At 36.4% G+C, this 12,372-nt stretch overlaps 1 protein-coding gene across 38 annotated transcripts in view; it reads left to right on the forward strand.

Moving 5' to 3' along the window:
- The window catches only part of LOC105484566 (SMG7 nonsense mediated mRNA decay factor), an 88,521-nt gene that overhangs the window by 59,097 nt on the left and 17,052 nt on the right, over window positions 1-12,372 (forward strand). For all 38 annotated transcript variants that reach the window (XM_011746323.3, XM_011746329.3, XM_071076921.1 and 35 more), the window contains 4 exons: window positions 1,824-1,986; window positions 2,326-2,482; window positions 5,852-5,922; window positions 7,481-7,541. In XM_011746323.3, coding sequence (XP_011744625.2) covers window positions 1,824-1,986; window positions 2,326-2,482; window positions 5,852-5,922; window positions 7,481-7,541 — 452 coding nt within the window. The remainder of the gene's footprint in view (window positions 1-1,823; window positions 1,987-2,325; window positions 2,483-5,851; window positions 5,923-7,480; window positions 7,542-12,372) is intronic.

The raw sequence follows: 12,372 nt of genomic DNA on the forward strand, positions 1-12,372 counted from the left end.
CATTTTCTGTAAGTTAAATGTAGGCTGTTTGTTAATGGTATTTAGTTCAGTATATTTCTCAACTGTAGTTGAAAGTTTGAGTAGCAAAAATCCTCCTTGAAAGACTCTACAATACAATCTAAATTTTAGGAAATTACAACTGAATAACTTCAACCTTATTTCTGAATGGATAGGTTGTTCATTCACTAAGTGTTTATTGAGTACCTGCTATGTACCATGCACTTTTCTAGGCTTTTAGAGATATGGGGGAAAACATGACAAAGTCTGGACCTTCATGAACTTACATTATCATTTGTTAGTACTAGGGTGTATTCATATTCATTAATACTTCTGCGCATATACTAGAAAATTCTTTAATGGGCTGTGACCCTCTTCAGTAGGATATTGCCTTCTAAAATTAATGCCAGTGGATTTATAGATACAGGAAATACATTACCATATTAGGCGTATAAGAAACTGCTTTTTGAGAAATACAACTACATATTCTCATTCTATGCCGGTATTATTTGAATAAACGCCAGCTTATTTAGAAGGCTAGTTGTAGAAATTGAAGGAGAAAGTTTGTGGGAAAATTCTAGAGAAGAGACAAGATTTCAGGAAATTTTGAGGAGAGATTAATGCTTGATGTCTTTGGAAAAGAGCTAACCATTCTAGACATATACAATGAAATGGCAGATTGCAAGAAGACTGACAGTTGTGATAGAAAGAGTTCACATAGAAGGGAATTGTATTCTCTAATGGTAATGTAAAAGACTTCCCTCTTAGAATCATAGAGCTTACTATGGCGACTTCAGGTTCTTTAACTATGTAAATAAAAACAAAAATCTCAGAGTAGTCTGGGCAGAGACAGCTGTAAGTTTCTGACATGGTAGGATCTCCTGTCATTGCTGGTAGAACTATAAGTAAAGATTATCTGTTTTCCACCATAATGCTAGTGATGATGGATCCCTGCTTTCTGCAAAAATTTCCCCTGGGGATAGAGGAAGACTGGCTATGGCTAAAGTATAGGATGAAACTAGGAACTTCTGTTAGAAAAGTATTTTTACCTGCAGGTAAAACAATTGCAGATATTAAAGTGGAAGGGTAATTCCATTGAGACACCAACTGAGAGCATCTGGGTGATTGTTTATAATGCTGGCTAACAGATCACTGTGAACAGAGTTATTAGAGGGTAAATGAAATTTGATGATCACGCATATACTTCTCTAAGAGGGGAAAATACCAGTTGATAATTTGTAGAAGTACCTATAATACATCCGAATGTTGTTTTAGTATGTCATTTACCCTGTGTTCCAGAATATGTACTTGCTATGCCTTGTTTATAAAATAAGTTTTAATGTATCAAGCCTTTGAAAGAGTAAATTTTATGACAAATCTAGGAAGTCATGCTTTATGTACTAGGAATTCAAAAAATTATTTTTTGAGTCTGTTGCTTTCTAGTCATTGGTCCCAGTTTAATATTTTAATATGAGTACATCTTGTATAAAACAATTTCTAAAGGATTAAGATGTATAAATTTATGGACGAACACTCAAGACTTTTCTCAGGTCATATTTAAAAATACATAGTTTCCTAGGGGAAAAAAGTTTGACAAACAACTCAAACAACTCTGTGGTGTCTAGATTAATTCATTTCAAGACAAAAAGTCAGTTTGGGAAATAATTAGACCCAATCAAAATACTGGGATTGAGGGCAGAACCATTTACTCATCTGTAATTGTATTACACATGGTGGTTCTAAATGCAGACTACCAGTTTAATTCTTGTGTCAAAGATGGTTCCTGTTCTTGATAATATATGCAGTACGTCTGTCTTCTTTTACAGAGGCTGCTATTCCAAAAAGCTTTCAACTCTCAGCAGTTAGTTCATGTCACTGTCATTAACCTGTTTCAACTTCATCACCTTCGTGACTTTAGCAATGAAACTGAGCAGCACAGTTATAGCCAAGATGAGCAGCTATGTTGGACACAGTTGCTGGCCCTCTTTAGTGAGTATTGAATTACTTAACATGTGCCATCTTTTTTGAAAAACATCATCTTAGGCATTTCATCAATGTAGCAAAGCACAGTGACATAAAAAAGCATAGTGTATTTCTTACACTGAATCAGGGGTTCATAATAACTTTCAACCCCAAGTTCTATCCTTTTATCTGCTGATACCCCCTCATCAAGTTGTATGTATAACATTTGTAATATGGGAAAGAAAGTGTGTTTTTAGAAAGAAGCTGTAAGTGTTAAACAATATAGTAGAAGGCACATAATATTTTAATTTGAACTGGCACAGTTTCATATTTCTTATATTTTTTGAATACATTTTTTTCTTCAAGTGTCTTTTCTTGGCATCCTGTGCAAGTGTCCTCTACAGAATGAGTCTCAGGAGGAGTCCTACAATGCCTATCCTCTTCCGGCAGTCAAGGTCTCCATGGACTGGCTAAGACTCAGACCCAGGGTCTTTCAGGAGGCAGTGGTGGATGAAAGACAGTAGTAAGTATTTTTAGAATTTCATGTTAACTTGTGTGCTTTGTTTGTTTGATATCCATAAATATGTAAAAACTGCCTTCTAAAATACAACATTTGAACAATGGAAGACTGTATTTTCTGCTGACTCTCGGGAAATTGAACTGAAGGCCTCTTTGTATGCTTTTCATTTGTTTATTTGAATTCTTCATTTGAGGCTTAGTCTTAAGGATTTGTGACTCCCTGTGCACTCCCTTGTTCTCAGTTGCTGTCCTGGGGAAAAGTCGTTTTTCACATTTTAAAGTGAACTTGAAGTAAAACCAGTTTGTTTCTTACCTATTACAGTATTCCCTAATTTTTTTGTTTGAGTTGAAGGGAAGAGATTTTTATTTCTTCCATTTTTTCTATACATGAACTGTTTGATGTTGCCTTACAGTAACACTCAAGTTGAATAATGTTTATTTGAAGCATAAAGATTGAAAGTTACTTTGATTCTCACTATTTTCTCTGTCATCTCTACTCACAGAAATTCTGACAGCTCTTAGGAACCTTTGATTTTACAATGACAAATGAAAACTTTCAGTGTACCTTTGATTATAGAAATAAATACTTCCAAGGTCGCTTGGCACCAAATAGGTAGTTTCTCCCTTGCGTATTTTGATGGTATATTTAAGGAGAATCTCTTTGAAAGTTTTGCTTTGTGGCCCAGCATGTATATTGACTAAGGTCACAACTTAGAAAATGCCTTTTTTAAGCCACATTTAAGACGCTGTGGTCTGGGCACTGTGGCTCATGCCTGTAATCCCAGCACTTGGGGAGGCTGAGGCAGGCGGATCACTTGAGGTCAGGAGTTTGAGACCAGCCTGGCCAACATGGTGAAACCCCATCTCTTTTACTTTTTACTAAAAGAGTATTTTTATACAAAAGATTTTTTTTGTATTTTTATACAAAAGGTATTAGCCGGGCATTGTGGCATATGCCTGTAATCCCACCACTTCGGAAGGCTGAGATAGGAAAATTGCTTGAACCCAGGAAGCAGAGGTTTCAGTAAGCTGAGATCGCGCCACTGTACTCCAGCCTGGACTACCAAGTGAGACTCTGTCTCAAAAAAAAAAAAAAAAAAAAAAGACCTTATGGTCTGTCTGCTTCATAATTGTCTTTTCTTTCATGTAGCTATAAGCTCTTTCCATGATATATTGACATTATCATGAGTAGAGTTTAGGAACATAGCACAGCCTACTACATATATCTCCTTTAATGTTAGCATAGGTTTTAGTAATACAGATTTTCAGACATTGCTTCCTTGCACAAAATTTTTATTTCTTAACTAGGCTATACAGTTTTTCTACTCTTGTATACTCTAGAACTCAAACTTATGTTTAATTCAACATATTATATCAGTAATGTTATGAAAGAAGAACTGCATGTTTTACCATTTGCTTATAGAGTTTTTATATTTATGAGCAGGGATTGTTACTTTCACTGTGTTTTGTTTTTTCTTGTTGTTGTTCCTGTACAGTGATCCTTTTGGCCCATTCCATATATTCCCATTTCTTTTCATGGCAAAAGATGTTCAGCCAGAAGGAATAGCTTTATTGGCAAACACTTTTTCCCTCCATTTTTTTTTTCTGTCATTTACTGTTTCCTCTTCCTCCTATCAGATTTACCAAAATCTTTAGAATTATGCCCTTGCAGGTGTTTCCTTCTATCTTAAATTATGTTAGTACTCATTTTAAAGACTAGCATGGGATATCTCTTTAAAACTGAAGATTTTCCTTATATGTCTGATACATTAAAGTTATAATGTTCATTTATATCTTTTAAGTAATGGAAAAACAATGACTTTTGTGAACTTATAATTGTATATATATTCAAATAATATTCAGTTTCTTATATCTGAACCTTCTCAATTTCTAGAATTTACTTTCCCTTGTACTTTTTTGAGAACATACTCTCTTAAGCTAATGAATACATGGAATAGTGATTTTCCTTTGTGGAAAATACTTATAGGGTAAAGCAGTATATCATTAGGTCATCCACTCATGCTCTTTTTCTGCAGTGTTTTCTTGAGAGCTTACGTTTCATGAGAACATTGTACCAGTATAATATTCTTTTTTAGATTACTGACCTTTTTTTCCAGCTATCTCATATCTCCAAAGGTTTGTAGCAGACTGTTATTCTTCAATATTTGTTTATATATGGTATATATTTGTTGATATTTTTAAAGTAGCATATTCCCATATTTCAGAGTGTACAACTGTCCCAAATAGTTGTTAACTTACAATTTTCCATAGTGTGATTATTTACATCCAGTTTCTCTATCCTGGGCACTTCACCTCATGCTTTTCTTTTTCTTTCTTTTTTTTCTTTTTTTTTTTTTAATAAAAGTTGGTTGATATATATATTCAAAGGTAAGCTTCATATTAAGGAGAATGTGATTAGATACATGAGTCTACTGTAGGAAAATCAAAATCAAAGTAATTGTTTCCAGGCCAAAACCAAATTATTTTAAGCTAATTATTTTAACCAAATAATTTTAAGCAACATGGCTACTTCCACCCATCACAACTATTCCTCACCCCAGCAAATGAACATTCAAACTACTTGGATTTGTCTCACTTCAAAAGTTTTGCCCTGTCATATATATTACATCAGATTTATAAATTGCTCTTACGTTTTAAAGATAACAGATTTTGATACAAATGTTTATATGTAAAGTGATATTTATAAATCTATATCCATAATGGAAACTTTAACATACCTGACTCAGGAACCAAGGACACAGTTAACAAATACATATATAGAACTTACTTCTGAGTAGTGGAAAGAATATGTTCTAATATTTTATGTGTAAGCTTTCACAAAATTTGTGTATTAGGAAACAGAGTTTAGAGTTCAGGCTGTTGTTAAAATGTGGATTTTTTTGTACCATGAAAAAAGAGGTGTTATTGGTTTGAACAGGGAATGTGATTTGTGTGGTATAACCATACCCTGTCATAGATTAAAGAACAGTGGATTCCGCAACTCATAATGTATGTGAAAGCTCTATAAAAACATAGTGTGTTGTTTCTTTGCTCAGAATTTTCTCAGCCTATTTCAGTTTTCCATGTTTAAAATTGACAAATTATTTTCACTGTTTGTTGAATTAGGAGCATGGGAAATGATCTACAGTAGTAGCAGGTCTCTGTCATGGAAATTTGTCCCTTTTGTTGTATCTTTATCACTATCTAGTGTATCTTTGAAAATACATTTTTAAAAATTATACAGCCTTTGAAATGCTGAAATAAGGGAAAAATACATAAAGTCCAGGACCTGTAGATACCATTTTCATGGCTTATTAGTGTTCTGGTTTCTCTTATATAAAAATAAAGTCTGAATTATTTCTTTAATTTACAGCATTTGGCCCTGGTTGATTTCTCTTCTGAATAGTTTCCATCCCCATGAAGAGGACCTCTCAAGTACTAGTGGTAAGAGCTACCCTAACCTTGTGTTGTTGATGTGGTTCTCCATCATCGATGGTGTGCTTAAGACCAGAGAAGAAGAGGTTTTTGGTGATGAATGATTGATCTTAAATTCAGTATCTCAGAAGTGACTGTGAACTCTACAGTAAGAGGTTTTTGGTGATGAATGATTGATTTTAAATTCAGTATCTCAGAAGTGACTGTGAACTCTACAGTAAGTGGGTGGAAGTAGATAATGTTCTCCCAGTTCCTCTGGCATCTTAATCTCATTTAGCATCATTCAAATAGGAGTTCAGAGAGTGTAATACCTTCAGATTCTTTCTGTCTTTCCTTCCTCCTCATTCTTACTATTAAAGAAAAAGCAATTAATGTGAACATTGCTCTGTCAAAGTAATACTTACTCATCATAGAAAATTTAGTACAGGCCGGGCGCGGTGGCTCAAGCCTGTAGTCCCAGCACTTTGGGAGGCCGAGACGGGCGGATCACGAGGTCAGGAGATCGAGACCATCCTGGCTAACACGGTGAAACCCCGTCTCTACTAAAAAAATACAAAAAACTAGCCGGGCGCGGTGGCAGGCGCCTGTAGTCCCAACTGCTCGGGAGGCTGAGGCAGGAGAATGGCGTAAACCCGGGAGGCGGAGCTTGCAGTGAGCTGAGATCCGGCCACTGCACTCCAGCCTGGGCGGTAGAGCGAGACTCCGTCTCAAAAAAAAAAAAAAAAAAAAAGAAAATTTAGTACAAACAGAACACAAATCTCCCATACAGAGATACCTTTTACTAGTCACAATAGTGTATCTTCTTTGGGCCTTTTTCTTACAGGTACACACACACACATACACACACACAGGAAATGATTCATATCAAATAAAGTTCTGTGCCTGATTTTGAAATTTAGTATTATATTGTTAGCATTTTATTGTGTCATTAAGCATTTCGAAAACATGACTTCTACTGACTTCATAATATTCCATCCTATGAAAGTGCTATAATCCATTTACTTGCTTTCTGTTGCTTTACAATTTTCCCCATTGTAAATAATGCTGCACTGAACAACCTCTGGCTTGGCTTCTTTCTGACTTTTTTTTTTCTATTAAATCCATGCTCCTCAGGCATTAATTTGCACATAAATCACCTGAATCTTTTTAAAGTACAGTTTATGATTCAGTAGTTTTGAATTAGTGCCCAAGATTCTGCATTTCTTGCAAGCTCTCAGATGATGTCAGTGTTATTCAGTGCTTTCAGTAAAAAGAGACAGGTAATCTAAACATTGGGATTACTGGATCCAAGACTATGAATTTTTAAGACTGCTGATTTTTTAAAAAGCCATTCTCCTCAGCATTGAGTATTAAGTGAGTATTAGGGGAATGTCTGTGTCCCAAAGATAACATGCAGAGTTTTGATAGGTGAGTTATTTTCATCAGGATTACTATAAAGAAGAGCAGAGAACTATAAGCATTATAATTTCTTTCTGCATGTTAATTTAAAAACAAGTTTTAGGGAACAGTATTCTACCAAACAACATTTTAATTAAAATGTTTGCAAATTTTGATTTTGACCCTTTAGCGACACCACTTCCAGAGGAGTTTGAATTACAAGGATTCTTGGCATTGAGACCTTCTTTCAGGTAGGTGATAGCTGAAGTACCTTTATCATTGCCAGTGATTGCATTATTAAAATTAGCAGGGAATTGGGCTTGGATGTAGAGGAACCTTTGATCTTCCCAGCTGTGTGTTATTTTTGTAACAGCAACTCAGTGAAAGTTTGTTGTGAACTGGATTTGTGTATGTCACGCCTTCAATTCCTGTGTAATAAAAATTAAAATGTAACCTTTCCACCTGTGCCCTTGATCCCATCCCTTCTTACCTCCCTAAGAACCTTGCCCCATCTGTTATCCTCTCTGCATTGTATTTCCAGTGTCTTGTCTTTCTTTCCTTTCTTTTTTTAACAACTAATTCCCTTTAGCCTAGTAACATTTAAGTGTGCCCCATTCTTTGAAAAAGATAAAATGAATTTACATCCACCTATTTTCCTACATTGTCTTATCTTTTCATCATCAAACTTCTTAAAAAGGGTAGTGTGCACTTTGGGAGGTGGAGGCAGGTGTATCATGAGGTCAGGAGATGGAGACCATTCTGGCTAACCTGGAAAACCCCGTCTCTACTAACAATACAAAAAAAATTAGCCAGGCATGGTAGCAGGCACCTATAGTCCCAGCTACCCAGGAGGCTGAGGCAGGAGAATCACTTGAACCTGGGAGGCGGAGGTCGCAGTGAACCGAGATCACGCCACTGCACTCCAGCCTGGCTGACAGAGCGAGACTCTGTCTCAAAAAAAAAAGAAAAAGAGTAGTGCAGGCCAACCTGACTGACTCCATTTCAACTCCCAATCATTTTCAGCCTACTGCGGTTTAAACTATCAGTGTCTTCTAGATACCAAAATCCGGTGACTATAATCTTTATCCTATTGAATTTTCTTCAGCATTGAGTCCGTTGATTTCCTTCCTTCATGAAAACTTTTTCCTTAGCTCTCTGATAACTATTTTTCCCACCCTTAGCACTCAGTCTTTTTCACTATTTCTTTTCAACTACATGTCTCTGAATGTTGTTGTTTTCCAGGATTCTTTTCTTGCCCTTTCCTTCCCACTTTCTACATTCACCCTGTTGATCAAATCCATCCCTATGTCTCTTGAATGGTATGTCCCAAATTTTCAGCTCTGACTTCTCTTGAAGTTTGGATGCATATTCTAACAATCTAACCTCCCTTATGCATTTTAAACTTTAACATGACCAAAAATTGAGCTTATATTTTCCGATTTGGTCAGCCAAAAAGCAGTCTTCTTTCTATATTTTCTCTCTGTGCCTGTGGCATTACCCATCTATATGACCAAGCTAAAAATCTGAAAAATTCTTGTTTCCATTTGTCTTTCTCACCAAGCCTTTATAATTCTGTGTCTGAAATGCTTCTTAGGTTCAACTCTTTCCACTTATTTCCCCATACATAGTTCACGCTTTTATCACCAGTTTACCTGAAGTATAAAAACCTCCCTAAGTATAGTTCCTCTCCTCCTATAGTCTGTTTCTACACTGCCTCTACAATTATAGTTTTTAAGTATGTAAATAGTGATGTCGCATGACTAATATTTTTTTTATCTTTTTTTTTATTATACTTTAAGTTCTAGGGTACATGTGCACAACGTGCAGGTTTGTTACATATGTATACACGTGCCATGTTAGTGTGCTGTACCCATTAACTCGTCATTTACATTAGGTATATCTCCTAATACTATCCTTCCCTCCTCGCCCTTCCCCACAATAGCCCCCGGTGTGTGATGGTCCCCTTCCTGTGTCCAGGTGATCTCATTGTTCAGTTCCCACCTATGAGTAAGAACCTGCAGTATTTGGTGTTCTGTTCTTGTGATAGTTTGTTGAGAATGATGGTTTCTAGCTGCATCCATGTTCCTACAAAGGACGCGAACTCATCCTTTTTTATGGCTGCCTGCCTAGTCTTCCATGGTGTATATGTGCCACATCTTCTTAATCCAGTCTGTCACTGATGGACATTTGGGTTGATTCCAAGTCTTTGCTATTGTGAATAGTGCTGCAGTAAACATACGTGTGCATGTGTCTTTATAGCAGCATGACTTATAATCCTTTGGATATATACCCGGTAATGGGATGGCTGGGTCAAATGGTATTTCTAGTTCTAGATCCTTGAGGAATCGTCACACTGTTTTCCACAATGGTTGAACTAGTTTACAGTCCCACCAACAGTGTAAAAGTGTTCCTATTTCTCCACATCCTCTCCAGCACCTATTGTTTCCTGATTTTTTAATGATTGCCATTCTAACTGGTGTGAGATGGTATCTCATTGTGGTTTTGATTTGCATTTCTCTGGTGGCGAGTGATGATGAGCATTTTTTCATGTGTCTGTTGGCTGTATGAATGTCTTTTTTTGAGAAGTGTCTGTTCATATCCTTTGCCTGCTTTTTGATGGGGTTGTTTTTTTCTTGTTAATTTGATTCAGTTCTAGATATTAGCCCTTTGTCAGATGAGTAGATTGCAAAAATTTTCTCCCATTCTGTAGGTTGCCTGTTCACTCTGATGGTAGTTTCTTTTGCTGTGCAGAAGCCCTTTAGTTTAATTAGATCCCATTGGTCAATTTTGACTTTTGTTGCCATTGCTTTTGGTGTTTTAGACATGAAGTCCTTCCCCATGCCTGTGTCCTGAATGGTACTACCTAGGTTTTCTAATGGGTTTTTATGGTTTTAGGTCTAACATTTAAGTCTCTAATCCATCTTGAATTAATTTTCGTATAAGGAGTAAGGAAAGGATCCAGTTTCAACTTTCTACTTATGGCTAGCCAGTTTTCCCAGTACCATTTATTAAATAGGGAATCCTTTCCCCATTTCTTGTTTTTGTCAGGTTTGTCAAAGATCAGATGGTTGTAGATGTGTGGTATTATTTCTGAGGGTTCTGTTCTGTTCCTTTGGTCTATATCTCTGTTTTGGTACCAGTACCATGCTGTTTTGGTTACTGTAGCCTTGTAGCATAGTTTGAAGTCAGGTAGTGTGATGCCTCTAGCTTTGTTCTTTTGGCTTAGGATTTTCTTGGCAATGCAGGGTCTTTTTTGGTTCCATATGAACTTTAAAGCAGTTTTTTCCAATTCTGTGAAGAAAGTCATTGGTAGCTTAATGGGGATGGCATTGAATCTATAAATTACCTTGGGCAGTATGGCCATTTTCATGATATTGATTCTTCCTATCCATGAGCATGGTATGTTCTTCCATTTGTTTGTGTCCTCTTTTATTTCACGAGCAGTGGTTTGTAGTTCTCCTTGAAGAGGTCCTTTACATCTCTTGTAAGTGGGATTCTTATGTATTTTATTCTCTTTGAAGCTATTGTGAATGGGAGTTCATTCATGATTTGGTTCTCTGTCTGTTACTGGTATATAAGAATGATTGTGATTTTTGCACATTGATTTTGTATCCTGAGACTTTGCTGAAGTTGCTTATCAGCTTAAGGAGATTTTGGGCTGAGGCAATGGGGTTTTCTAAATATACAATCATGTCATCTGCAAACAGGGACAATTTGACTTCTTTTCCTAACTGAATACCCTTTATTTCTTTCTCTTGCCTGATTGCCCTAGCCAGAACTTCCAACACTATGTTGAATAGGAGTGGTGAGAGAGGGCGTCCCTGTCTTGTGCCAGTTTTCAAAGGGAATGCTTCCAGTTTTTGCCCATTCAGTATGATATTGGCTGTGGGTTTGTCATAAATAACTCTTAGTATTTTGAGATATGTTCCATCAATACCGAATTTATTGAGAGTTTTTAGCATGAAGGGCTGTTGAATTTTGTCACAGGCCTTTTCTGCATCTATTGAGATAATCATGTGGTTTTTGTCTTTGGTTCTGTTTATATGCCGGATTACATTTATTGATTTGCGTATGTTGAACCAGCCTTGCATCCCAGGGATGAAGCCCACTTGATCATGGTGGATAAGCTTTTTGATGTGCTGCTGGATTCGATTTGCCAGTATTTTATTGAGGATTTTTGCATCGATGTTCATCAGGGATATTGGTCTAAAATTCTCTTTTTTTATTGTATCTCTGTCAGGCTTTGGTAATCAGGATGATGTTGGCCTCATAAAATGAGTTAGGGAGGATTCCCTCTTTTTCTATTGATTGGAATCATTTCGGAAGGAATGATACCAACTCCTCCTTGTAGCTCTGGTAGAATTCCGCTGTGAATCTGTCTGGTCCTGAAGTTTTTTTGGTTGGTAGGCTATTAGTTATTACCTCAATTTCAGAGCCTGCTGTTGGTCTATTCAGGGATTCAACTTCTTCCTGGTTTAGTCTTGGGAGAATGTAAGTGTCCAGGAAATTGTCCATTTCTTCTAGGTTTTCTAGTTTATTTGCGTAGAGGTGTTTATAGTATTCTCTGATGGTAGTTTGTATTTCTGTGATCGGTGGTGATATCCCCTTTATCATTTTTTATTGCATCTATTTGATTCTTCTCTCTTTTTTTCTTTATTAGGCTTGCTAGCGATCAATCAATTTTGTTGATCTTTTCAGAAAACCAGCTCCTGGATTCATTGATTTTTTTGGAGGGTTTTTGTGTCTCTATCTCCTTCAGTTCTGCTCTGATCTTAGTTATTTCTTGCCTTCTGCTAGCTTTTGAATGTGTTTGCTCTTGCTTCTGTAGTTCTTTTAATTGTGATGTTAGGGTGTCAATTTTAGATCTTTCCTGCTTTCTCTTGTGGGCATTTAGTGCTATAAATTTCCCTGTACACACTGCTTTAAATGTGTCCCAGAGATTCTGGTATGTTGTATCTTTGTTCTCATTGGTTTCAAAGAACATCTTTATTTCTGCCTTCATTTTGTTATGTACCCAGTAGTCATTCAGGAGCAGGTTGTTCAGTTTCCATGTAGTTGAGCGATTTTGATTGAGTTTCTTAG

Source organism: Macaca nemestrina, chromosome 1 (genome assembly GCF_043159975.1).
Source record: "Macaca nemestrina isolate mMacNem1 chromosome 1, mMacNem.hap1, whole genome shotgun sequence".
NCBI classification, from domain to species: Eukaryota; Metazoa; Chordata; class Mammalia; order Primates; family Cercopithecidae; genus Macaca; species Macaca nemestrina.